The sequence below is a fragment of the Colletotrichum paranaense genome (assembly GCF_030867605.1).
Source record: "Colletotrichum paranaense strain IMI 384185 chromosome Unknown Scaffold_13.1, whole genome shotgun sequence".
In the NCBI taxonomy this organism is placed as follows: Eukaryota; Fungi; Ascomycota; class Sordariomycetes; order Glomerellales; family Glomerellaceae; genus Colletotrichum; species Colletotrichum paranaense.
In genome coordinates this window covers 420,904-446,969 of record NW_026848971.1, presented here as the reverse complement: position 1 = coordinate 446,969, position 26,066 = coordinate 420,904, and the positions used below count along the sequence as shown (strand labels likewise).

Genomic DNA, 26,066 nt, shown 5'->3' with positions numbered 1-26,066 from the left:
TAGTCCGCCATCCACAGACTTGATGTAGCGCCCCTGTGAGACTGTTTCAATGGGACGATGGATGACTGGGACGGTATGGTGTTTGACCCAAATATAGCTCTGGAACCGAAATGAATATTTGTGATGCCAACCAAGTGCACTATTGTCTCGTCAGACTGCTTAAACGTACTGACTAGATCATATTGTGCTTCTACACGTCCATCCCTTTGGGGATCTACGCCCCCCCCCCCCCTTGGGTGACGGAAGTCTCATCAGCAGTGTGCTGAGTGCAGTCCACCACCACCACCACCGCCAACCCCTTTCTCTTCCCCAACTCTATCAAGTGCCTTTTCTCTCTCTGTGTGTGTGTAATCAGTTATCTGAGTGATCACATGGGGAAGTAATGTATGGGAGCCGGGGGCCCAACTCTGATTGGGACGAGGAGGAGGAGGAGGAGGAGGAGTAGGAGGAGTACAGTCATTGAGTGTTTCTGGTATTTTGTCCGTTCTAACTCGCGCGTTCAACCTCATCTCCTTGAGAGAAATGTAGGTGGACATCACATCTTGGTCACAATACGAGTTCCTCAAGCCACATGATGTTCTCCTTCATGGTCTATGGGTTGCAAAACCGCAAGACGTGAGAAAAAACCTGGTTTGTTCATGTGACAGCTATTCTGATGTCTGGACTTCTAGAGTAGAGCCAGCTCCATCCCTCTCGCCGTCTCCGAAGGGGGCGGAGGGGGGCTAGTTCTAAATGTTATCTTAATCAAGGGAGGGCTCATGAACTTGACTTCACGGTGCAGTATCCCCCAGTAATATAGTACCTCCTCCATCACGAAAGAACGAGCTGAAGCTCAACTTGCTTGACTCGATCCCCATATCCCCATCACAGGAATTGATGTAGTCTACTACACCTTTGTTCCCCAGTCACTGAGTGGCGCCAAAAACGGCTAACAAAGAACAAAAGAAACGAGCCAAAGAATGACAAGACTGGCCGGCTTTTATGTAACTGTAATTTGAGGATACGATATCAAAAGAAATGCGAAGCATTCAAAGCCTTCCGTCCAAGTCAGCAGGTCTCTCCTACGGCAATTTATACACCTGCAGACAAAGGGATTACCCTCCCTCCCCCCCCCCCTTCCCAAACCCCATATGGTGAACCGCACCATAGTTCATCTCACAACTCAAAATAAACACATCATGTAGCAAAGGGATGATTCTTAGCTGGACATACAGTCATACAAAGTAACGGCCTATCAAAATTACCAAGCCATGAGTGCCATATCACCTATAATCCTCCTTCTCACGCGCCAGCCTATACCACAGACGCAGGCCTAAGCCGTCCCAATAGCCCTTGAACAAGCCATAGTCGGGAAAAGGAAGATGATTGAAATTCAAACAATGCCATGGCCCAGACGATCGATGCTCAATGCCCCGAAATAAGAAAATGCCAAGAAGAAACCGACACCTGAAAACTCCCCGCTGAATGATGCTGAATGACGATGCCCATCCTTTCTTTGATGCCCATACTCAAAAGTCAACATGCGTCATGCTCGAGTTGCGAGACTTTGGTCGAACCATATCAATGAATGAGGTTCTTCGAGATGAGAAGCGGCGAGGCCTCACACCCACGGGCCGAACCGGAGACAGAAGCGGGTTACCAATGGTATCTGTGCCAAAGGTGCCCGTATCGGTGGTGCTTGTGGCAGCGGTATTAATTCCCTTGGTGCCGTTGCTGCTGCTGGCACATGACTGTGAGTGTCGACGACGCTTCTCCTTTGCTTCCAACCAGCGCCTGACCCCGGAACCCTAATCCCATGAGACGAGGTCTTTCTGCTTTCCGCTCTCATCCAGTTCAACGACCACAGCAGCGAACTCGCCACGTTCATCTTCGGCTTCAAGGTCGTCCATCTCAAGCTCGACCTCTTCTCCGTCCTCTAGCATGGTCTTTCCCTTTCTGAGATAGTCGCTCCTGATATCCCAGCCAAACTTCCAAACCCACGTCTCGAGTTCAGAGAAGGCTTGACCGACGGCAGCCTGCTCAGGAGTGGCAAGCGAATTGAGGCCGAGGAGCACTTCGTTGAGTCGCCGCTTGTAGACAATGAGGGCCATGCGTAGGTCACGGGCATATGAAGGACCGTAGTCGAGAACAGACCCATCGAGGTAGCGTTCGTTGTAGACAAGCTGAGCCGTAATGGTCTGCAGGAGCGAGCGGGCCAGCTCCGGGCGCTTGAGAGGCAGTGTGTAGCTCTTCAAGATGACGGAGACCAGCATGTGCCACCACTGCTGGATACACGCCTCGTTGCCAAGATGCATACCGACAATGAAGGCAAACTGGAGCTCACCGATAACGTCATCGTCGGTGGCACCGCTGGAAAGCAAGTAAGCAGTCGCATCAACTGCCTGCTCAGTACGCTGAGCGCCGACACTCTCTGCATCGTATGTTTTGGCGCCCTGGCTAAAGGTAAAGTTCAGCTCTGTGCTCGCGACAACACTGGGCATTCTCTTTTCTAGCTCGAGCTCAGCGGGAAGCATAAGCGCCCCCCTCACGCGGTCCGAGGTATGCACAGCCCAGTCACTGGCCTGGCGGGCGGTAATTCTGCTCAAGAGAGGCGCGGTGATGGCGTTGGTCAGCTGCTGCCAAATGTTGGTGTTTCTTGCGAACTCGGGTTCGGGACTGGAAGAACCGGATGTAGCCGATTTGACGGTGGCATTGAGAGCGCGGATCTGGTAGGGGGCCAGCTTGGGGTAAATGTCCTGGATGTTATCCTTTTGGAAACGGGCTTCGACCTGGCTGGCGGGCTCGCCGATGACCTCGTTGAACTTGTCCCATTGCATGACGTGGATCTTCTCGGTGGCCGTGCTGATGATCCAGAAACCGGAGCGCGTGGTGCTAGCCTCCGTCTCCGAGACCCAGAAGAAATGGGAGCCGGGAGGAATGTCTCTGACGCCGACGAACTCGCGGGCGGTGAAGGAGACAGAATCGTAGCCCACGGTGAAGTGAGCAGGCAAGTCCATGACAAGGACAACATCTCCTCCTCCAAGCTGGTGTTCATGCTGAGAGGCCTGTTGGTTGGCGCTGGCGGCGACATCGAGAGACTCGATGGGTGCTAGAGGTGGGGGCTCGTCATCGTCGGGAACGGTGTTGGGGTCCATGGTGACTTGTTGCGACAGGGAGGAGTCGACGGGCTGGTGTACGTGCAAAGAGCCGAGAGGATGGGCACCGGTGACGCGGATGGATTTGCAGGATGGAGCTCTGGTGGAGACGGAAGAGTCGGACTTTGGCAGGCCCGAGTTTTTGAAAATGGCGGGCCGGAGAGGGGCGTCGATGGAGGCGCCGGCGGTCATCTTTTTGGAGATGGTGGGAGTGGTCCCCACTACCGTCCGAACCTTAGTTGAGAATCGTCGGATAACTCGAGGCCCGGAGAAAATGCGGCCTAATTCTGATGGGTATCAAGCGAATGATATAGCTGAATGGCTGTTACGAAAGCGACGTGTTGCTGACGATTCTCGAGGAAGAGCTAGTCGTTGTTGGAAAAAAACAGAGGCCCACCGAGGAATGTTATTGTTGTGCTGGCGATGGAATGGGGTGCGGAAGAAGAGTGGGCGGTGAAAAAGACGAGGGAAGAACGAGTGACAATGATGCAGCTCGGGGCTGCCTGGAATGGCCGTTGGGCAAATCCAGCCTATGAAAATACACTTTCTTGAGGAAAGTAGGTATCCGTAGGTAGACGCCGAAGTAGTTGGAAAAACGAGGTGCAGTTGAGAAATATCGAGCAGGTCGTCTGTAGCAGTCAAGGACAAGGAGGTAAGATAAGGTTGAGGTTGTTCCGGCCAAAAGACGCGACGGAGGGCACGCGGGGCAGCAAAGCAAGCCCTGACGCGACCGGATTGCGAGACCTGGAAGGTACAAAAAAATCCAAGAGCAATGGAAAGAGAGAGAAAAAGATCGAGAAATGTGACCCTGCCGAGGCAGCAACCAAGATTTATCAACGTCCGGTGCGGCCTACCTACCTTTTTTCCTCCCATGCTTATCCATCTTGACCTCCCCCCCTTCCTTCCCCCTCCATCTCACCCGGGGGATTCCTTCCCTCAGACAACGATGAGGTAGACAGCAAATTTCCAACAAGAATAGACGGGTCCAGACCTTCCCCTCATCTAGCTTCGTTTCCGTTCGAGACAATGCGGCAACCCGGCGAAAACAAAAGGAAGGAAGGGGCCAGAGGGTGTTAGGTATGCGATACTTTAGCGACTCGTATGCTGCTGTCGTATGCCCGCTGTATCGGTACATGTTCCAGGTTTGAGAACTGCAGACTACGTCATGCGTAACCTCTGCTAAGATTACCCATCTCACCTGGGTGGTGTGGTGTGGTGGTGGTGGTGGTGGAAGGTGGGAGAGGCGGAACGACATTACCGGACCGCCAGGGCCGCCAAAATGGAGACTCAGCACTGTAGATTCTCAGGTCCGTAGGCTTAAGTATTGGAGTGCCTCGGTAATGAGCTTGAGGTAAGTAAGGTGGATTGTCTTTTCGAAGCTTCAGGAGACTTGGGTGACTCGCAACCACAACGCGGACGAGCGAGCCTCAGAGCAGCGTTGCAATCTTACTAGGTACTCATTCATCGCTCCAGGCGAGCACCTACCTCAGTGCATGACCGTGGTCGTGGGGCGAGGAAGCAAGCCAACGAGAAACGTCTGGGTCGCAACTTGGGAGAAAGAGTGCTTGCTACCCGTCTCTAGCTCCCGCCATGAATGTCAAAACAGGACCCGACTGCCATCCTGTTAATCCGTCCCAAGAATTGGGGTCAGGTGCGGAGGAGGAACAGCGGCATCGATACGGGTAAATCTAAACCGACAAACAACCCAAAAATGCCCACCGTCCACTTGGTGGAGCATCCACCCGCCGTTCGGTTCCGTAAAGCAACCAACGTCTTCTTCTCCCGTCTCTTACCCTCCCGCCCCGCCCCGAAGCGACATCCGTAATCCTCCCCATCCCCACACCTTCCTCCGGAACTCGGAAAACCCGCATCCCAAAAACAAACCACCACCAGAGAAAACTCCCCACCACCACTAACCCGTCCACGATATCCGTAGAAGAACCCACTCCGGGACCCCCGACTTTTTTCTCTCTCCCATGCATCCCATGGTCCCTTCACGTTACAATTGGGGGCCAAAAACCACAAAACAAGACGGGTGCTTGACACGTGTACCTTACATTCAGGAAAAAGGAGACTACGGGATGTAGTTTAAACGCAATAAACTAACATGAACGCTAGTATCATCGACATCAAGGATTAAATGCGGAAGAAAAAAAAGAAGCATTCTTCACCTCCTGCATCTTTAACCCTGTGCCCTGCCCCCGAATTCCCGTCACCACCCCGCCGTTCCATTCACTCGGGTTTTCCATTTTCCAAAGCATAAAAACTCCACAACCGCATCGGCGCCAAAAGGGAGCAAGCAAACTCAATCAAAAAAACAAGAGCCCATATGCAGGGTCTCGTGTGTTTGGCGCGGCCCCCAATACAACCGTTGAGCCACCAACGGGAAAAAACAGGGAAAGAGGGGTCCGCTGTGCCGTCCTGTTTAAAACCGCAAAGTTGACCTGGTGTTTGTTTGTTTGCTTATTTGATTCCTGTACCCGGAGTACAACACAACCCAAAATTCAAACAACAAAAAAAAACCGGCCGTTTGGATGCAGCACTTTGCACCCTTCGGCGTGTTGGTTTTCTGGGTGGGTGTGTGTACATGTACGAGCAATACCTTGAGCGAAGTGACTTCGATAATTGACCCAATAATCATTTCGCACCGTCGTCGCCGCCAAAATAAATTCAACGTAGGTGCACATGATGTTCCTTCTCTCATACGCACCCCCTCTCACCTGTATCACCAACTGCATCGCTCCTTCCTTACTCAAGGTTCCATAAGGTTGTGCTCCCTCGCACTTCCCTCGTCATCGCATCTGAGCCAACCAGCATTCCGTCGGAAGAGAAGCACTGCGTTGACCCTATTTTAAACGCCAACGCCAACACCAACACATGCTCACCGACTCTTTTCCATCCTACACATCCACGACATCCCAATCCCTCCACCTCGAAAGGAGGGGCAGAAGCAACGCCTCGTTGTCACCAGCAAGTCTGTCCTCACTCTCCAACCCCACCGAATCCTGCATATGCACAGAACTCGAAAGGAAAACATCGATAGAAGCAGAGAGGAAGGCAAACAAGCAAGCCGAAGGTTTGCACGAGCTTTTTCAAAAGAAGCAGCGGCCCCTGTCAATCACCCGTCAATAACCAGAACTCTACTTTCGTCCTTCCCTCCCCCCCCTCTTCTTCCGACTTTGCCTTTCTTCCCTTGAAGTGCAGATGCATTATAAGACCGGGAACCTTGGAAGTGTATTAGCTAACAAACTCCCGGAACTTCACATGTATGTCCGGTCCCGCAACTCAAAAACTCTTTTCGGCGGCCTCTCCTGTTCTCTTGTCCTCTCTTTCTGCCTTTTCTTTTCCCCCATTACTGCGATACATACACCTTGACAGTCATAGAGACCCTGAGAATAATGAGGAAAACCAAGATGCCACCTCGAGAGCTTCACTTAACCAGGTCCTCATTCCAAAACTCTTCACCAGCAACCAAAGCAACAATCCCATTGTCATTCGTCAACCAAACACCCCTTCCTTCTACCTTATTCCATGCAGCTATCCGCACCGCACCTATGTCCTACCACAAACAACCCCTCATTCACATCAACGTAAGAATAAGCAGCGCCACTCATCCATCCCCATGTCACCACAGCTCCCACACACGCACACACACATACTCTTCCACACACACTCATGCACACGCGAGCAAACCGACCGACCGACCGACCGACTCCCGTAGCGTCAGTTACACATAGATCTTTTCTCTCCGAGCCAACCTACTAAGCCAAAACCCAGCTTAGCTTCCCTCCCCCGCTCCTCCCCTCCCCTCCATTCCCCTCCCTCCCTCCGCCCCAGCCTGCCTTACCTACCAGCGCTAGCTGACCCAACTCTACACTAAAACCGTTTGGCGAGAAAAAAAAATCCAACACCAACACCAACACCAACACATTGGGAACGAACCAACAAACCACAAAAGATCCTAAAACCGAACCCTTGTCTCTTTTCCCCGCGAAATCCTTGTCGACCATGCATGTAAGAAGTGCAATGCCGCTTGATGAAGAAAAATAAAACTAGGCTTGCAAGGGGAATGGTGCTACCAACCATTACGCCCACACTTTGCCATCTGCGTCATTAGACGACGGTTCAACACCGATATATCCTTGCCCCCCCCCCCCTTCCCCTCCCCCAAAATGCCAATTCTGCAACAATTCAGTTTGGCTTTCAGCTTCTTTCAGCTTTCAGCCTCACTGCACACACGGTGTTCGTCCAATTTCGACTACTTCGTTTTTGTCATTGCGGGTTTGGGTAATTCATCACCACTCAAAGCTTAGTTGTGCTCAGTTGTGATTTACATCACGAGTCAGACTGCCATGTATGTAATGCTGTGAAAGAGGTGTATTTTCTCAAAAATCTTTTACATTTCCTTTTCCACCGCGAAAAAGCAAATCAACTGTCAAACGCATTCTGTCGACGCCCTGAACGTCCGTGTATGTATAGGTATCTCGGCCACTCCAAAGGTCCGTCCTTGCCAATCCTGTGCTTTCGCCCTCTACCGAGAAAAAAAGTCCCCATTTTCCGAAAATCCTTATCGCCATCCGAGAAGAGCAACTCCCTCGAGGGACCCAAGTCTTGAAAAGGAAAAAGGTATCGTCTGCAAAGGATGAAGAGTTGGGGCGTCGATCGTGCTTAACCCCCCAGGCATCAGGCCGGTCGTCCTTTTCCCAATCATCACAAAGCATCTTTGTCCTCGATTGCTCGGGGGTAAGACTGCTGTGAGATCAGCCGGTTTGCGCCCATGTCAAGAAACCCTCTCCAAACTGAGACCATAAATGGCCAACCAAAGCGAGCCTCCACCCGTTTCGTCAAATCATGACCCCTCTCAACCGTTCTCGTAAATGCAGAAACCACACCGGTCCAAGGAAAAAGCCGTTGCCCAATGCATCATCTTATGTGGGGAAAAGAAAACCGAGGAAGAAACATCAGCATCGCATCGCGATGTGAATGATCAAGCCTCAGACGGGTGTGCCTGAGGCGCCTGTGAAAATGTTGGTAACGCATCGAAACCATGCTGTGCGTGTACTCGATCGAAACGTGAAAATCCCAAAGCCATCAAGTGGCGGATATCGCTTCGTAAACCAGAATTTGCCGCGCGTCTAGTAGCCGAAAGAAACGAAGTTGAAAGTTCGTAGTATAGACATTTACGGATGTGCGGCTGTCGTCGTGTGAAAGGGAACCCGATAATGTACAAGCTCATCTCCTCTTTCATCATTACGGTTGGGTCCTTTTCGTTGGCGTCTCAGCCGTCCTCAGTGGCTTGAAGCCTGAGCACCGTTATCTGCCTATACAGTTAGTTGGCCGAGGTCAGTCACACGGACGATTCGAAACTCACGTGAGTTGTACATGCTCTGGTTCGGCTGGCCGTAGGGAGACTGAGGTTGGTAGTTGGCCGAGTACATGTGGGAGCCGTTGTACTCGGGCAGAGGCTGCTGCGCAACCCCTCCAGACGGGGGCGCAGGGTACTGCGAAGGCTGATATCCGATGGGCGGCAACTGGACCTGGCGACCAGGCGCGTATGCAGAAGCTGACGATGAGCCGTCGGGTGCAGACTGAGGATCACCTGAACCGTTCTGGGCAGCGGCCTGTGCAGCGGCCGCAGCTTGACGCTGACGTTCGTCCTCGGCCTTGCGAGCGGCCTCCTCCTCCTTCTTACGTTGCTTCCATTCCTTGCGAATTTCCTTGAACTCTGTTTCCCATAACGTTAGCCTCCGTGAATTGCGACAAGAGTGTCTTGACGCGTTTATCGCAAGTTTGTCGCGGACACTAGGCCATGTGCATGGATGGCACTGGGTCAAACAAGCGAAAACCCACGGCTCGCTAAACTGCGGGATGTACGACGCTAGTCCCGCGTACCGCTTGGCAGCGTGAACGCGAACGCGATTTCGACAAATTTCGCCACCAGCAACGACTCGGGATTTAGATTGTGCAGCAAAACGTACCTTCAGGTGTTCTCTTCTGTCCGTGAGACTGCATTGTGACGTGTGCGTTGAGATGGTTCAATGTGCCATAAGCCTTCTCGCAGCCATTCCAGCCGCACTTGTACATGCGCTCAATCTCCTCATATCGTCGACGGGGTCGCTTGTGCTGCTGGGCACCGGGGATTGGAACGAAAGAGTATACCTGGTTGCCAAACTGTTACGTCAGTACACTGGTTCCTCCATTGGACGACATTTCGCGCGTGTGCCAGTCTCCGACCCTGCGCCAACGGCCGTGCTGCCAAGTTAGTTCTGAAAGAACCCCCTCTCTTTGGATGGTTGCCTCTCAGATCCTGCAGCGCAGAGCACTGCTCGGATGAGTTACTGTAAATAGAGTCGGCGCAAACTTTTCCTCCTGACGCGCTGGCACACCTGAATACATCGCCTGCTACCTTCACTTACCTGACTGGGTCGTCCCTGGGGAGGGGCAGAGCTCGGTGTCGGGGGAAAGACGTGGCTTGCGGGAGTCAGGGGACCGGCGCTGTGTTGGCCGTAGCCGGTCCAATCGGGACGGGGTTGGTAGGCGGGATGCTGGTAGGAGTGCGACATGTCTCCGGGGGGAGGACCGTAGGGAGAGTGTTGTCCGTACGCGTAGGTAGGACTCGGCGCCGCTATCGACGGATCTATGGGTACATCGTGGTCAGACTTGGCCAGAGGGACCTGATGGTTACGGCCATCTTGCTGGGGCAAAGACGGACTGCTTGCTTGTTGCGCCATGCCTCCGCTGCCACCGTTGTGGTTGCTAGCAGGATGGTATGATCGCTGAATGTGTTCAGGGAAGGATCCTGACCGCGCAGAAGGCGGGTAGACGCTGTACTCGGAGGTGGGCGTCGCTGAGGTAGAGTAGTTGCTGGGGCGAACCTCTTGTTGGGTCGCGTATTGCGCAGCAGATGCGTGATCTGCAGATGAACCTTCAGAACGGGTGTCGCCGCAGTTGCTTGGGTAAGGCGAAGGCAAACCTGACTGCGAGTACTCGGTAGCACTGCGTTCCATAGAGGTGCTGAGCGAAGTCAGGAGCGAGCTGATGGCAGCGGCTTCTGGGCGGGAACCTCCAAGCTGTGGCGAGCCTGAAGAGAGCAGTGATGCGTGGTTGTCAACGAACTGGTGTTGCGTTGGGACCAAGAACATGCTACAGTTCAGAGGAACGTCTTGGGTCGCAAAGAATTGGCCGGAGAGTCCTTAGTTCTCAAGCCAACGGGGAAATGGTTCGCAGGTTCGTGGTAGGCGGTTCCTTTTCTCTTCTTTTCCGGATGCAAGAGCGGTCGATGGGATGGCTCAGGAAGCGGTCTTTCAAGTAGCGGTAGCGGGTTGGGCTTGCACTTGAAGAACGAAAAGAAGGATAATGGAAGAAGTAGTAGTAGTAGTAGTAGTAGACAAGTGATGTCGGGAGTGAAGTGAGACTTGAGGCGGCGCGACGATGGTGTATAAAGATGGCGGCCAAGATAGCGCGGGCCACCCAAGGGCTCGGGTTTATGGTTAAATGGGGATGTGATGACAACAAAGTCGCTAGCCACGGCCCTGAGCGAGGATCTCTCAAAGTGGCAAGGATAGCGTTGTCTTTGCCAGATCACGGAAAGGACGCCTCTTTTTTTTTCTCTTTCCTCTGGCTCTTACTCGCTTTGGCTGAGAAAGAGGTTGACGGTATTGCCTGGGGAGAGCGACACTAAAATAGTGCGCTAAGTAGTAATGGATGGGCTGGGCTCTCCGCTTGAGTTCAGGCCGAGCGAGTCCTTAGCGTCTGGATCGGAGATAGGACAGGGGTGGGAAGGCCCACGAGCTGGGTGTGTGTATGGAACCTGGGCCAAAGGCGGCGAACAGTGCCGTAGGCGTATGAGAGGGTAGGTACTCCGTACACCGAGGAGAGGGAGACTAAAGGTTGAGTGGGGTTGGCGAGGAGGATGGGATGTCGAAGGGTTCCTCTTTGCGTATAGCGTAGGGTGTGCCTCTTCTTTGATCGGGGTTGGCGTGTGTCTGGATTTGGCCTGGTGTAGAGGTCGGGACCTGACTTGACGAGATGGCAGATGGGAGTCCCGAGAAAGCAACTGACTCTTGTCTGATCTGGCTGGCGGGATGCAGGAGACTGTGGGATGCAGGTGCTGCAACGCAGAAGAAGCGACTGAGCGCGGTGTGCTGCAGTGCGGAGGAGGGTGGTGATGAGTTGGGTGATGCGTTGGTTGGTGCAGGAGCAGTGCGCACTCACTCACACGCAGCAAGAGCGAGGAGAATCTGGTACAGCCAGCACAGCTTTCGACAGGCTGGGTGAGGTACGGTAGTGTCGTGTCGGGTGAGAGAGAGGTGTAGGAATACTCCGTAGACTGTATGTACGGTAGCTAAGGTAGCTGAGTGGTGGGTGCTGATGCTTCGATGCTCGTGCGGTAGGGGGGCGTGGTTGACCTTGGCCTTGGTACGAAAGTAGGTACGTAGTCTACGGATACTGGAGGGCGAGATGGGTGGGTGAGTGGGCTGGTGGGCACGAGTGGTGGCGGAGGGTGGATGCTCCTTCCTCTGGTCTTTCCGACTTTACTCGACTTGACGACGTCGACGAGTGAGGTACGTGCTCGTGCTGCCGCTGCCGCTGCCGAATGCTGGAAGCAAAGAGCGTGCGTGCGTGCGTGCGTGCGTGTGTCTTGCGTAGTGCGGTTTTCCCGTGGTGCTAGTCAGAGGAAAGAGAAGTAGCGCGGGCGGAGCGTGTGAGTGTGTGTATGTGTGTGTGTAGTGAGATGAAAGAAGAGCGAGATGAAGATGGGGTAAATTTTTTTCTGTTGTCGAGTGAGCCTCTCTTACTCTCTGAGTTCTGGCGCGTCTGGTCTTTCTTTCTCTCTTTCTCCTTCTCGCTCAGCTCGGTGAAGCACCAGTGTGTGGGAAATGTGAAGGGGGAAGGCGAGGCTAAGGAAGGGGGTAAGGGGGTAAACCCAATGAAGGTTTATGACGAGGGGAGTTCGATCTTAGCGCCGTTCCCGGGAGGAAGACGAATTTAATACTTGCGACGGAAGAGGGATAGGAAGAATGGGGTAAGCTTGAGAGAGAGGAGAAAGAGAGAGAGAGAGAGAGAAATAATGGAACGCCTGAATGACGGGTCAGCGCGAGGGCTGATTTGCAGCAGGTGGAGACGCGTCGACGGGCCTGTGAGTGTGCGGTGGGCAAGGATGCGTTGGAGAGTGGAAGGATGAAGGGTGAACCGTCAAGGGGGTGAAGACTGGGAGTGAAGGGGTGAGTGAAAGTGATGGACGAGTGAGGTGGAAGGGTGAAATCCCGGGAGACAGACACCTCCAGACTCCAGACTCCAGCCTTCAGCTCCAAGTCGTGGGTATGGTTGCCTTTTCCAAGGTTGTTGCTCTTGCCCTGCCCAATTGGCAATGCTTACACTACAACCCAGAGGCCAGAGCAGAGGGGGGCCACCTTCCTCTGTACCTTGTCTACGTATAAGATAAGGTGTCAGGTATCTACGGAGTACGGAAGTATCAGACTGAGCAGCAAGGGCAGCAATTATTGGGATACCTAGGAAATGGAAAATTGACGACGAGACTGCTCCGAAATGTAACTGGGCAGACGACCGAGTCTGGGGGAGTGCGAGCAGTGATTGGTGAATTGGCACAAGATGGGCATGGAAAACACACACCCAGAACTTCAGAAGAGGAGCCGATCAAGCAACAGGAGGGCGAGGTGAGCTTTCTTTTTTTCTTCTTTTTTGGCATTTGTCCTCTCCGTCTATCCTCCAGATCTCCCTGTCTCCGTAACTAGGCATTTCCCTTTCTCTACTTTCCTTTGCAAATGCCCAATTGCAGATAGAAGGGTAAAAAACATGTGTGAGGAGTAAGGACTCAGGAGTATAAGGAGCAGAGACCAGGAGGTACGTATCCTCCGAGGTACAGACGAGGTCGTCAGTTGTATCATCGTCGTAGTCAGTCGTCGTCGTCCCTCGTCTTTGAGGTATGTGAGTTGATAGGTGACTGCAGCCGTGAAAGATGGGAAGAGCATGCGTCCTGTGAAGGTGGGTGTGAAAGAAGGCTGCAGTCCCGGCGACACGGTGTAGAAGTCGGTACGTACCGATACCCCTGTCACAAAATCTGGAGACTGGAGATGTCCCCCCAAAGTAGATAGGCGACAGGTGAGAATCATCCATGTGCCTTTCCTCTGTCTCCCACAGGGCTGCTTGCGTCGGGACCGGGGGGGTGAGATAAAAAGGTGAGGGTGAGGTTCAGACTTCACTGCTCGCTTTGCAGGGGTATGCCTCTCGTGCCTTCCTGGGAACTTTCCTTACTGCTAAAAGCATCCTGGCTGTATCCGTCCGTAGGAGGAAGACATCAAGAGCGTCTTTCGGTACGTAACTGCGTACTTTGTGCTGTTGGCTTCCAATTCTTTCTGCGGTATGGAGTACGTACCTACATATCTGCCTGTGGCCTACCCCTCCCCCCTCCTTCCATCGCAGTCGACACCCAAGGTAGATAGAAACACAGTACTATGGTAGGCATTCGAGTCTAGTAGACAAACGTAGCTGGTAATCATACGAGTTGACAGGTGGCAGATGAGGTGGCAGATGGCAGGTGCTTCTAGGCCTTTGACCGCAGTGTCTGAAGATTGGTGTCGGCGCGGGCGCTCGCAATGTTACGCTACGGATCCCGGGTACAGGAGATGAATTATGGTGGTGGTGGTGATGATGATGATGATGCCGATACTGGGGCATGATGAAAGTGCGCTTCGCAGCTAAACCACCTTGGGGACGCATGTCCTCTGCGCACTAACTCACTAGCTGAGGATCCCTTAGCTTGGCGACGCCGCTTTCTGGATGCCGGGACTAGCCAAAAGTACGGTGGCTTGACTGAATGACTTGAGACCTTGGCTGTGCGTATGGCGTCGCTTCTTCTTTCACTGCTTGCTTCGCGTTTTCTTGGTCAGCACCTCGATCCCTCATCCAGTCTTCCCATCCATTGGACGACGCTCGACTCCGACCGGAACGGGTGAAACGATCGAATCAATGAAATGACCAAACCTCCTTTCTTGTCTGGACTCTAGTCTCTGGACACTAGACTCCAATGACTCTACATAATTCGCAACACCCTAGAGATTACTTGTCGCGTCGCGTGTCAGATTGATATTGCTCACCCACAGGCTCGATGAAGCTGTTTGCCGTTGAACTAACTGGCTAGAACGTGCGCCTTCCTTGCACTTATTTTGCTTGTCGTCTTAATAATCTTTGGTACCCCAATCCTCCTGGGATGCTCGTAGGTGCCGGGAAATTTGCTAATGCCCTTGGAATTCTATGCACGTAATGCTTATCGCCCATCAAAGAAGGAATGAGAAATGTCATATAATAATGATATTATTCGACCTGGAATTGACAGGATGTCGGGTCCAAGGTGTGGCCCGTGGAAAACCGAAACCCGAAAATCCCGATGAGAAAGATGACTTGGCTCCCGTGACCTATGTCTCGTTGGTTGTATCGAGTCGTCGACTAGGAACTCGGTCGATTCGAGTCAATGCCTACGAAAATCGCACAATGGCATTCGGTCTTATTCCCGGCTCTCAGCGCGTGACGGAGTCTGCCGAGAAGAGTTGATTAAAGGATTCCACTGGAAAGAGCAAAAAGCTTCTTTTCTTTGCCCCCAACTTGGTCGCTACCTAGACCTAAAGATCGGGACCCCTTCCCGAGAGCTACCTATTGCAGCTGCCCGGTGTCGGATCCGCCATCTTGACTCGCGAGCAGGGGTCGACGAGAAACATACAAACAAAGAACTACTGCGTGAGAGACGTCGATTACGGACAAATACCTGATTAGAGAGTATTGAACGAATCGTAACGTACCGTCTTGACTCTTCTGTACTCATCGAGGAAAAGTCCAGGATGCCGTGTGTCTATGGAATAGGATGGGTCGGCGATGACTTGCTCCGTGATGCAGCGGTCGGTGTGGATTGTTACTGGTATTTGGATTTCCATTTCTCAATGGAGGAATGATAGTTGAGACCGCCCCTCCCCTTTCACGACGCCACACCAAATGCTTGGAGAGAAGGGAACAAGATGGGTGGTGCCGGATGGCCCATTGTGGCCGAGGGTAGAAAACGCATTCGGGCCTGATCCTAGTCTTTTCGAGGACGTGAGCGCTCCGTACTCAATACGCAGTCATGATCGCTGTGCAATATCTTCCTGCACACGAAGAGCTGGTTAATAACAAAGGCGGCGGTCATGGTTGTGCAGGCCTGGCCAGCGAGCAAAGCCGCGTACGAAGGTAGGTAGCTAGCAGCAGCGGACCGTCGACCACCGCAGTTGAGAAAGCAAAGACTCAGAGAGCCACAGCCACGAGAGCGTGGCAGCCAGCGAGCAGGGCCCCAACCATGAGAATCGAGGGCCCTTGTTCCCTGCTCAACCTTTGGGATTTTTACGGTCGAGGTTCCCAGCGGATGGGAATCAAATAGTTGTGGCGGCGAAAGGGGGCGTGTGGCCGGTGAAGGGCGTGACAAGCCATCTGACTGGCTGGCATGACATCCGCACGCACTCCCAAGACATGCTGTCCGCGGTACGGCACAGCCAGTCTCCAGAACACGACGACATGCCGAGCTGGATGCTGCACGACCTGCTTCTGCACCTCCGGATGCGTGGCACTCCCTCCAGACGGCAAATTCTACGGCTTGGGCATGGTCTTGGCCATGATTTCGAGCAAGTTCAAAACTTGCGCAATGCCCTTTGCTCCTGAAAGCATGCCTAGGCGCACAACGAGTGTACCGTCTTTCTTGTGTCTTGTATCTCGTACAGTTGAGCGTAGGAAGAACTAGGATGGGGGTTGGCTGCGGTAGGTACAAATCGAATCGACCGTCTGCAAGCGCTCCAAGATGAGTTGATCTTGATCATGCGTATGGATAGCGCCAGGGAGAGGGAGACAAGCCGGCGACGGCTGGTGAGCCTGGGTCTTGCATAGGCAACCTGAAGTTTGGAAAAGGGCAGCGGGTAAGGTTCTCGCTACAGAGCTTGGTAAGTGTAGGCACACTATACGGCACATCACACATGGATGGGGAAGAAGGAGATAGAGCCAGAATAGGAGACTCACAGCCGCGTCGTCGCGGAACGGGAGCGCGGGCTGAAATGAGTGTGTGGTGTGTAGTAGGTAGGTGTGCAACTGAGGATCGACGTACCTCTGGTGGGCGGTAGGCGTAGGCATTCAACGTGCGCAACTGATGGTAACGTGTGCCTCGGTACCGAGCAAATAGCGCTCAAGCTGAAAGTCGAGCTTTTGGTAGGAGGGAATCAGGGCAGGTCGAGGCACCAGCGAGCAAGGTCCAGGGCCGGAAGACCGCGGCCGCGGAGCTGAGAGAAGCGGCACCGTGGGTTGAAAATTTCCCTTCCCCTGGTCGTAGATGTGGTCCTTGTGGTGTGTGTGGTGTATGTGGTGTGCATTTGGATGCCCACAGCTGGCTTGGGGTTCCCTGACGTTAGGTTCTGGGACTCTGAGAGGAGCCGCTGACGGTCTTTGGTGTACGGCGTGGCCTAGGTGCCCTGCTCGTACTGTGGTGGTCCATACCGGGAATTGAGATGCAGCCAGCTGGGCGCGAGGGAAATACCGATGAGTGGGACAGAGTGACGGTGTTCGTCTACGAATACAGCTGCGGATCGTGATGAATTTTTTGGGCGGCCCTGTGTCCAGGGTACGTGAGCTGACGAGCTACAAAGCGAAGATTCTCAAGCATCCACCTCACCTCCAATTGCATCAAGCATCTAGCGCAAGGAAACAGAGAATTGATAGCCAAGAGGAAGGGCAAAGGAGAGAAAGGGAGAAAGGAAAAAAAAAAAAAAAAAGAGGGACCACCTAAGCGACAGGCATGTGAGGTGGGAATGTCGGATCTGGTGTGTGTTGCGGTAGGCAAGGCAGGTGGCCCGGCGGCGGCCCAGAGTGGGTATTCGCGGAGAGAGGTATATCTTTATATGGGGCTTGTATATGAACATTGACGCACACTGTACGACGCAGAGTTACGAGGTCTCGTGAGATGGTCAAAGGGATATGTCGACTTCAGGCTGGTGCTTGGCTTTGGACTTGGGGACTTGGGAATTTGGGAAACTCGGGGGGGGCATGGATGCTGGGGTCTGCGATGAGAGAAGGTAGGAACGCGAGACGGTGGGGTCTTTCCTTCTCCTCTGGATCCAAAGTGGACACCAAGAGCCTAGGCCACAGAGAACAGAGATCTGCGCCATTTTTCTGCGCTAGCCTGATGGATGATGAAGTGGGTGGGAACTGGGAAGGAGTCCGTGACCGGGTCCACCTCCTTCTCTCTCTCTCTCTCTCATTTTTTTTCCCTTCAATTTTTCCCCCCATGCCATCGACGAACCAGGTCGAGCGATGCAAGGTGAAGATTGATGCTCCCCCTCCCCTGCACCTTGCCTCGCCTTGGCTTTGAGGGCTTGGGAGGGGGGCTGATGTGCCGACTCTTCCATCTATCACTGGCCATTCAGCTTGATGCCCTTGTCGATCGTCGAGATGCTCAGTTACGGTTGCATTGGCATCTGCAGAAACATTGCCAACACCTGCAAATTTGGATATCCGAATCACCAAAACCCAAACCCGACGAGATGCACACGTCCCAGCGACCCAGACAGCCAGATGTCCCAAGTTGCAGACGGAAGCCTAGTGTAGATGCGTGGGGTACCTCGTTTGTGCATACATGTTCGCTGACCATGGCCAGAGACTATGCGTACCGTAAGGAAGCAGTACGAGCACTGCCGTCTCCCGAAGCCATTGTGCACTGTCGGATCCGTCATCGCCAACGCCGGGGCCGTCTCGGCACGGCAGCTGAGGAATGACAATTGCGATTGAGACTCGACTGCATCGGGCAAGGAGCAGCCGGTTGTCTGGACGCGTTCCCGTAACTTGTCCGTGTCCTCTTCCGACGGACAGAGAACAAAGAGAGCAGAGGCCGCCTTTCATGGTGCCGGCCAAGGGGGAGACATTGAAGAGGGACTTGCCGTGTGGTGCCCGCGATCTAGACTCCGCGAGTGTGGGACCCTGACTCGGGCGGAGTTGAGGGAATGCTTGCACTAGAGTCGATCCAGGTGGACGAAAACAGCATGGACGCCTCGGGGACTTCTGAGCCCGGCGTCTTGAACACAACACTAGCCCCGGCGTCCGTGACGGGGCTCTGCTACCAGAATATTCTCCGCCCGCGACAGAGATTGTGCTACCAAGTACGAAATACATACAACTGAGTGGATTCGGGTGGGTTGTGGATTGTGGCCTGTGGTCTGTGAGCAGCGACGAAATGGAAACCAACATTCCCTCCTCACCTGGTTCTGACACCGTCGGTTATTTGGCACTATCTCCTGGTCCGGTCTGGCGTACAAATGCTTGGCTACAGAATTCGCTCCGTTTCTGCGCTGTTGTTCTATCCGTACAAATGCTGCGTGGTCCTGTGCGTTTTCTCGTGAGGGCGGTAATAGCCTGCACGCAGAACCGCACTTTGATAGAGTTCTAGAGGTTTGTATAGTCACCGAGGATCTTGCTGGCACCTCGGTCGCGCTCAAAGGTTATTTTGGCGCGCCGGTTCAGGGCTTGGGATCAAACGGTGGTCTAAACTCTCTGGTCTGGCGATCACCCCAAGACTATGATGCTTAGGGGTTCGGCGGTTTCCTACACTTGATCTGTTAATTGGTGTGGAGCCCATAAGGTCGATTTCTGAGCTGCGTCTATAGACGGGGCTGCGACAAGAATAGCTGCTGATGGGACGAAGGCGTAACTTATTTTCTGGCCAAGCCTCGAGGATTGAATATCGGACGTTTCCAACGGCTTGGTGAACGACTAGGTTGAAGATGAGGGGCTCGGATTGTAGCAGAAGAAGCCACCACCGTATTTACGATGTAGAAACCTCGTCGATCAGCACACGTTTTATGAACGAGCCCCCTTGAGCTGACCAAGAGTGCGCCACCAAGAAACGGGGATGAATGGTACAAGAAAGATTCCATCCACTACACGAGAGTCACAGTCTCGTCTTGATACTCACTCTAGAGTCTGCAGACAAATTCCCCTGAAGCGATATAAGTTGTAAGCCCTGTTGCTTGAGACGGCACATGTCTCCTTACACAAAGTGTCTGATGTCGAGCTTGTCCCTGTCACCCAACAGTAGCTCGGGGGCTATCTTAGCGTTTTCCCCGCAAGTTCGACTTGTCAAACGATTCCCCAAGCTAGGGCCTAGGTGTGCGCTGGTGTTGGTGCAGACACGAACGCTGAGGCTGGCTCATCCTGTCTCGAGTTTCCCATCCACCAGGAGCGTGCGATCGAGCGAGACGCGACGCGACGTAGTCGAGGTAGCTAGTGATGATTGAACGTGTGGACAATCAGGAAGACGACAGCACTGGAGAAGGCAGCTGGATACAGCTAGCCTGGTGACTTCAATCATCCGTGCCTCTCAATGCGAACATTGAAGCTCGTGTCGTCTCTGCGATCTTGAAATCTAGATATTGGGAGGTAGGCTTTTTGACGCGAGTGCTAAATTCCGATCGTTTTGCCGAAATTCGTCAAGGAATAGTCCCTTGCTTCGCAGCGAAGCTCAATCTACGATGGAGTCTCCGGGGGGGGGGCACCATCTAGGTAGAGATACCCTCATACTCTGTAGGGAGACAGAGTACACGTACCGCGTCACGGGAGTGATAAGGTGTCACACATCGTTAAGACGAGGTCCTTGGGGAAGCCGGAGATTCGACAATCGACAATCGATACACGTTTGGCTTCCAATTCGTGAAGGGTGGGTTTCCTGAAGAGCAGAGGGTCAGAATTCGCTTGGAGAGAATAGCCTCGGGGATGAGGGCTGTTTGGTGCTAACTGGAAAGGCAGCTAGCGGCATCCGCTTCCTCGATTTTGGAAATGGGGTTTTCCCTTCGCTTGTGCATCCCCCTGTCATCGGGCACCTCAAGGCCGGGCGACCTCGCGAGGGGACGAGGACGGACGGGCCACCCCTCCACGTCGACTTTGTCGCAGCTGAGATCTGCCGGGGGCGGATTTACCAGGAATACCGAGCCAAACGCGAGACGGAGGGGGGGAGGGGGCTCAGATGCCAGGGTTTGAAGTCGACCAGATTCGAGGTTTTCTGTTTCTGTCCTCCATACTCCGTATTTCGCATTGCGTGGTGCACTGCACGGCTTTGGTGAGGTCCAGTCCTGGTCAAGCGCTCAGTCAATGAAGTCAAAGGAAAAGGGGGGCAATTGGGGGGTAAAAGATGGGAAGGGGTGGCCCAGCCCTCCAGGCAACCTTTATTGGGTTCCTTGCCAGGAGCTGCAGCATCCAGCTTGCCCTGCATCCCATCCATGGGAATGCCCCCCCTCCCCTCTCCTTTTCCCCTCCGTACCCTCTACCTTGAACCTCGCCCTCCACCATGTCAATTACCACAGTGTGCTGCTTCCCCCGCCCTGTTTGTAAGGTCGGTAGGCTGTAGGCTGTAGCCCACTAGTTAGTTCCCTTCTCCTTGCTTCAGAAAATTTCCAGAGGGCTGGAGCACCGGGAGACCCTGAACAGCTTCCCAGAAACCCAAGCGACTTGGTGTACACTACTACGTACGGATAGAGAGCAGGGGATGTGATGTGAGGGCTTGTTCCTTTTCCCTCCTGGTTACCCCTCGCTTAATTGTGACAGCCCGCGACCCTGTATGACTGCGGCGGCGAGCATTCGACATTCATACCTTGCCATCCAGGTTAATTTGCACTGCAAAATGATGAGAAGTGGGTACTCCGCGACTCCATACCAAAGATGCCTTCCAAGACAACCAAAAGATGCATGCGGAGTCGAAAATCGGAGGAGGCGGATACTGGGCAGTAACAATGGCACATATCAATTACACATGCCTCGGTGGAACTGAAAACAAAAGTGCAGTTATCCAAAATTGAGGTGGGACTTTGGACAAGAAGCATCCATAAGGTACTCCTTCCGTACGGAGTACTGTGAGAATGGAAGGGCTGGAACTTGCAAGCGAGTACGGGTAGTGACTGCTCTTGCCGAGTAACAACGGCGATGGCGACGGTGACGGTGAAGGTGGACGGACGACCGTGGCACGGCCTCGGCCGGAAGTGGCCGCTGGGAAGCGGTCGTGCCTGCCATGGCAGTACTTAATCGTGCCTGCTCTCGGTGAGCTCGCTCTAAATCGAGGTGAGGGCTACTTCCACAGGCATGTAGCCGTCTACGTCTGATTGGATCAGGTCATCATGCACTTCAAGCATTTATGGCACTTTCCTGGGCAGTCCTCCATGTGTACCACCGTGCCACCTCCCCATGAAGCAGGCGCCCACGGCACCTTCAACTTTGGTATGTTACTACCACTTGCTTGCGGAGTAGGTGCGCAGCACAATCGCTTTGGCGCATAGATGCCCACACACTTTCCACGTTACAAAAGTAATGCCTTTCGTGCCTTCCAACTCAAGAAATACCTCGCATACCTCCTACCTAAGGTACCTTGAATTAATTGTACTTGAGGCAGAACTCTTGTCAGCTGGTGAAATGGAACGGCAAAAAGGCAAGTACAGTAATATGTACTCTGCAAGCACTCATCACTTTTGTCCTTTCCCGAGCTCAATTGTTGCAGGAGCGGAGAAGGAGTGCTTCCAGTTGTCTTCACGTTTCCTTCCATTTGCTTTCGAATCTGAACCTGCCAGGTCCCATTTCTGCCAGTGGCGGGACCTCGGGGAAATCCCTCAGTGACATTTGCATCCCGTTATTCTTGGGTCATTCTTTCCCGCCGTGCCCGCCGCCTCTCGCCCGCTTCGCCACTCGCCCAATGGAACATACATCCTCCCGCCAGTCCTTCCTACCGACGGAGTACCTTACTGCGTATGACTACGGACTCGGAGTGTGCACCCACGCATGCCACGGCACCTTAGTTGCGCACCTCAGTCTGTCATCTCCAGACTCCCGATTCCCTGCTTGCAAATCAACAACTTAACCGCCACCTACCGTTGCAATGCCTGCGCCCTGCCTGTCTCCATGTTCAAATCATCGTCTACGAATACGTGTTCGACTTTCGACCTCGAGACTGTCTAGCCGCCCCCCTCCCGGTCACTGGGATGTTTACGCTCACAGTCACACCTCTCACCGCTCACTCCATGACCGAGTCGTTCGGCGTCCGATACGAATTTGATCCCCCCCCCCCCCGGTCCTGCAAGCAATTGAATGCGTTACAAATTACAATCATCACATCACAATTGCCGCCGTTGTCGCCGTTGTCGCTGCTGTCCATATGCTGCCGCCCTTGCGAGCTTGCTTGCTATTATCGCTAGGCTCACCAACAATTCGGGCTCCTTTTCTACCCATAACCTGCACGCTACCGACCGACCGTCCCTTGTCCAGGCATGTCGAGACAGCCTTGCCCAAGTTAATGCCAATGTGGCCGTGGCTCCTACAAAAGCGCCGGCGTCAGCGCCAGCCCAGGAACCGACGCCAATGTGCTTTTAGGGCTACTGTGTGCTCAAGAAGCTCAGGTCCCCCAATCCCCAATCTATGGGCTATACTCGAATGAACTAGGCAAATCCCGACACCCTGGTTTGGGGGTTCACCAAGAAACGCAGCCCGCTGCTAGAGTGATCTGTCGCGAAGGTTAGGGCGTCGACAGATCTCAAGCGACCCAAACCGCTGGGATTCGACTAAGCAAGCGTTAATGCCCCTGAGGGGCACAGTGTCTGCTTCTTCTCCAAAGTTGTTGGTCGCCCCCCCCCGAAGGAACGGGAACCAGTCCAAAACTAAACCAAACCAAACCAGTCCAAAGGCCGTTTTCTCTCGCCCTTGACCTCGCACCTACATATCTACCACGTCCCTACAGAGTACATGCACCGTCTCCGTACACACAAGCCCGTACTCTGTATGGATGCTCAGCGCCAATTCATCCTCGGGACGACCACCAAACGTGCTAGCGGCGATGTGTACATGCTTGCACGTTTGTTCCAACGACAAGCCGTCCGGCCCAGTGTTCCGGGACAACTAGCTAGTCACTGCGCCGCCCTAAGTCACGATTAGCAGAGCCTCCATGAAGTTGGTGTACGGATACACGAGGAAATCAGCCGCCCAGAATTTACTCCAGCATGCAACATGTCAACATGTCAACTTTTGACAAGGAGGCGTACGACTTTGGCTTCCTTTTGCTACGCACGCTCATTTGTCAACGAATCCAACCAGCTGCGACCAGTCAAAGCGGCATATCATGCGCCGTCAAATATCCATCCGTACATTTCGCCCGAATAACAAACTCGACAGCGGCAAGCGCCCGTCAGCCCGCAGCCACACTCCCCTCAGCCGTCCAAACACTTCATTCTCAGAATTGTCACCGTCATGACGCGGTGTCGGCATCATCCTTTGCATCGATCTCAATCATGCGTCCCTATGAATCACGAATTTGACAACCAACCGTAATTTCCCCGACACCCAAAGCAGGGCCGGCAACCGCTTTGCCCGACGACAAGTTTTTCCAACGGTACCAGTCTCTTTGCGTCCTTTTGTTTCTATCATACACCCGGTTTGTTCCGGCGCATAATTTGACCCTGTTCCGACTGAGGTATCACTCCGTAGCTGGCGTATTATCACCGTCAATGGGTGAACGAGACAGCAACAGCAGGAGGTTCCCTCATACACAGCTATACTCATTACAGCCACGCGAAAAGGGCAAATGATAGAAACGACATTTAGACAGGATAGACCCATATTGGGCCGCGGATTCCAGAGGAACACGAGAAGTCGGGACGAGGTCGCGCGGATACCTCGGGACGACAAGCAGCAGGACAAGGTCATCAGACCCAAAGTTTCTGACCGCATTATCCATGCCGTGATTCCAATTGCCTGAAGTATGCAGCTCAGAAACAACAGCCACTCCCAGGTCTACTCTACTCCTCTTCCCTTGGCTAACATCCATGTCGGCCGCTGCTGGTTGGTCGTCTCACTACCGCACTTTTCTCTCTTGCCGTCGAATCTATCTGGACAGCTGCCAGTAAAAAAAAATAATAAAAAAATAAAAATAAAAAAAACCCCCGAGCTTACCTTGGCTCTGGCATGGCTGGATTCCTACCATGCCCCAGCGGACGACCGAATATCGCTGCAACACTCAGTTAGACCAGACTGGATCGAGGGGACAGAAGCCAGTCACCATAACGTCTACGATTTTGGGGCCTGCCTACCCCTCCACACCCTCCTCGCATGGGCCTGGGATTCTGCTCGCACGTCCCTTGTCAAGCTCAAATACCACCTCAGCGAGGCACTCCACGTGCAGACTAAAACTTTGTACGCCCCCGATGTCTGCACTCTGGTCGATACTGCCTCACGTGGAAGTATCCACTGATGTGCAGACCATGCCGTTCGGAGCACGACAGTCCTACCGCCCAACCCACGCCATAGGACAATGGCTTGACCCTGTCCAACTATCGTATGAGCGCCTACGAACCGTCTCGCCTGGACAAGCCCATGTCAGCAGCCATCGTGGACTGTCGCATATCTTCGTGGACAATGTTGCACAACCGCAGACAATACTCAATTAGAGTTGTGCTGGCAACGAGTTACTGGTTAATCGTTTCCGGTGCTATTGATGAACGCTGTGAGCGTCGTTGCAGGGCAATGAGGAGAAGAAGATGGCCCAAGACTAAGCGTGGCTAGACAAGGTTGTCATCGTGCTAACCTCACAGCCGCAAGGTAATATCGCGTGGTACCTCGATTTACCTTCGCGTCTTTATCGCGGATAGCGGGCGGCTTGAAGGCTCGAAGCGGTTCTTCATTCGATTTCGGCTTTGGTCGCTGCCGTACTCCGTATGCTTTCCTCCTCATTTCCTTTCTTATCATCTCCTGCCTGGTCCTGTACGACTCCCCTCTTTCTCTCTCTCTCTCTCTACCTAATTCTTGACAAGCTTGTGCCCTCTTCTGATCCCTCGCCGCACAACTTCCCAGCCAATATCGGAAGCACACCTCGGCAGCAAGGATTTTTCTCCATCAAACAGGCCCACCGATGGTTAGAACGGGGTCACTTTCGGCTGTTCTTTGCATTTCGGAAGACCTTCGCGTCTGTCATTTGATGCCCAAGCCAGAGGGGGGATTTTGAGTTTTTCGTGAGGCTGGAACCAATCTCGCAGCATGCAGCATTGTCCACACAGGGCAAGTGTCTTGCTCACACCGCCTTTCTGCCTCTTTCAGGCTGCAGAACGAGAGGTTGCTAATTCGATCGAATACGGGTGGATCTTTTGATTATTACTCGGATTCGAACAATTCACCGGCAGAATTCGACCTCGGCCGCCTTCTCCCCATCGATATCTGGTCAGCTCGGTACGGAGTACGGATACTCATAATAAACAGATCATGATCGTTTGACACCATCTCGCAGTATAGAAGGGAAGGTGTGCACGGCCTCGATCAATCAGGATTCAATGCCACCGCGAATCGAATGGGAGAGCCATGCAGCATGCCAAGTGTCAGGCATCGCGGTCTGCATAACGCTGCTCTGGAAAGAACAAGTCCCGTGCACCAAAGGGATCAATTGATGGATATGGATCGCCACAACGAGCAGGTGTCAGCACTCTTTCCAGCAAAGCCAAGAAGCAAGTTTCAAGGCTTGTCTGAGACATATGTTCCTGACTACGGATACCTGACTCCCAACGCTTCGAGGCTTGTGCAGCAGCTAGGGCAGAAGGGACAGGCGCCTCAAGTGCCGCTAAAATGATGATGGAATCATTGCCAAGGTTCAGAAACCAACCCGGAAAAGCGCCTCTTTCGAGCTATTCGACCGCAGACAGTGATCCCCAGTTGACGAGTTGCTCTAGCCGATACGTCTCACATGTTGCTGGACATTCCGCGAGGCCAGACCATCAGGGACATTGTGCGACAATGGCATATGGCACCCCTGATGGATGAAGTCATGAGGCCACCAGGCGGTCAGTCCCCCCCGGAGGTGTCGTCGACTTCCTGGCAGCACCCGATGGTGTCAAGCAGAGT

The 26,066-nt window shown here is 53.4% G+C and overlaps 8 protein-coding genes across 8 annotated transcripts; 1 reads left to right on the top strand and 7 right to left on the bottom strand.

The window, feature by feature from the left end:
• Positions 1-1,787: 1,787 nt before the first annotated feature.
• On the bottom strand, positions 1,788-3,326 carry CPAR01_13615 (AAR2 protein; the record flags this gene model as incomplete). The annotated part of the gene is made up of 1 exon (XM_060497867.1): positions 1,788-3,326. One exon carries the CDS (start codon positions 3,324-3,326, stop codon positions 1,788-1,790), a length of 1,539 nt encoding a protein of 512 aa, XP_060343335.1.
• A 3,684-nt stretch (positions 3,327-7,010) lies between these two features.
• CPAR01_13614 (uncharacterized protein) lies at positions 7,011-7,220 on the bottom strand (the record flags this gene model as incomplete). The annotated part of the gene is made up of 1 exon (XM_060497866.1): positions 7,011-7,220. The coding sequence occupies one exon, from the start codon at positions 7,218-7,220 to the stop codon at positions 7,011-7,013; it is 210 nt and encodes a 69-aa protein (XP_060343334.1).
• Positions 7,221-8,422: 1,202 nt separating this feature from the next.
• Positions 8,423-10,276, bottom strand: CPAR01_13613 (uncharacterized protein; the record flags this gene model as incomplete). Its single annotated transcript, XM_060497865.1, has 4 exons — positions 8,423-8,451; positions 8,506-8,859; positions 9,113-9,305; positions 9,551-10,276. 4 exons carry the CDS (start codon positions 10,274-10,276, stop codon positions 8,423-8,425), a joined length of 1,302 nt encoding a protein of 433 aa, XP_060343333.1.
• A 548-nt stretch (positions 10,277-10,824) lies between these two features.
• Positions 10,825-11,668, bottom strand: CPAR01_13612 (uncharacterized protein; the record flags this gene model as incomplete). Its single annotated transcript, XM_060497864.1, has 3 exons — positions 10,825-11,283; positions 11,359-11,403; positions 11,456-11,668. Coding segments are annotated over 3 exons (717 nt in total), but the record flags the coding sequence as incomplete, so codon positions are not given.
• A 3,554-nt stretch (positions 11,669-15,222) lies between these two features.
• Positions 15,223-15,789, bottom strand: CPAR01_13611 (uncharacterized protein; the record flags this gene model as incomplete). Its single annotated transcript, XM_060497863.1, has 2 exons — positions 15,223-15,255; positions 15,298-15,789. Coding segments are annotated over 2 exons (525 nt in total), but the record flags the coding sequence as incomplete, so codon positions are not given.
• A 122-nt stretch (positions 15,790-15,911) lies between these two features.
• Positions 15,912-16,139, bottom strand: CPAR01_13610 (uncharacterized protein; the record flags this gene model as incomplete). Its single annotated transcript, XM_060497862.1, has 1 exon — positions 15,912-16,139. The coding sequence occupies one exon, from the start codon at positions 16,137-16,139 to the stop codon at positions 15,912-15,914; it is 228 nt and encodes a 75-aa protein (XP_060343330.1).
• Positions 16,140-17,756: 1,617 nt separating this feature from the next.
• On the bottom strand, positions 17,757-18,401 carry CPAR01_13609 (uncharacterized protein; the record flags this gene model as incomplete). The annotated part of the gene is made up of 1 exon (XM_060497861.1): positions 17,757-18,401. The coding sequence occupies one exon, from the start codon at positions 18,399-18,401 to the stop codon at positions 17,757-17,759; it is 645 nt and encodes a 214-aa protein (XP_060343329.1).
• A 6,856-nt stretch (positions 18,402-25,257) lies between these two features.
• Positions 25,258-25,794, top strand: CPAR01_13608 (uncharacterized protein; the record flags this gene model as incomplete). The annotated part of the gene is made up of 2 exons (XM_060497860.1): positions 25,258-25,400; positions 25,464-25,794. Coding segments are annotated over 2 exons (474 nt in total), but the record flags the coding sequence as incomplete, so codon positions are not given.
• Between the last annotated feature and the right edge of the window lie 272 nt (positions 25,795-26,066).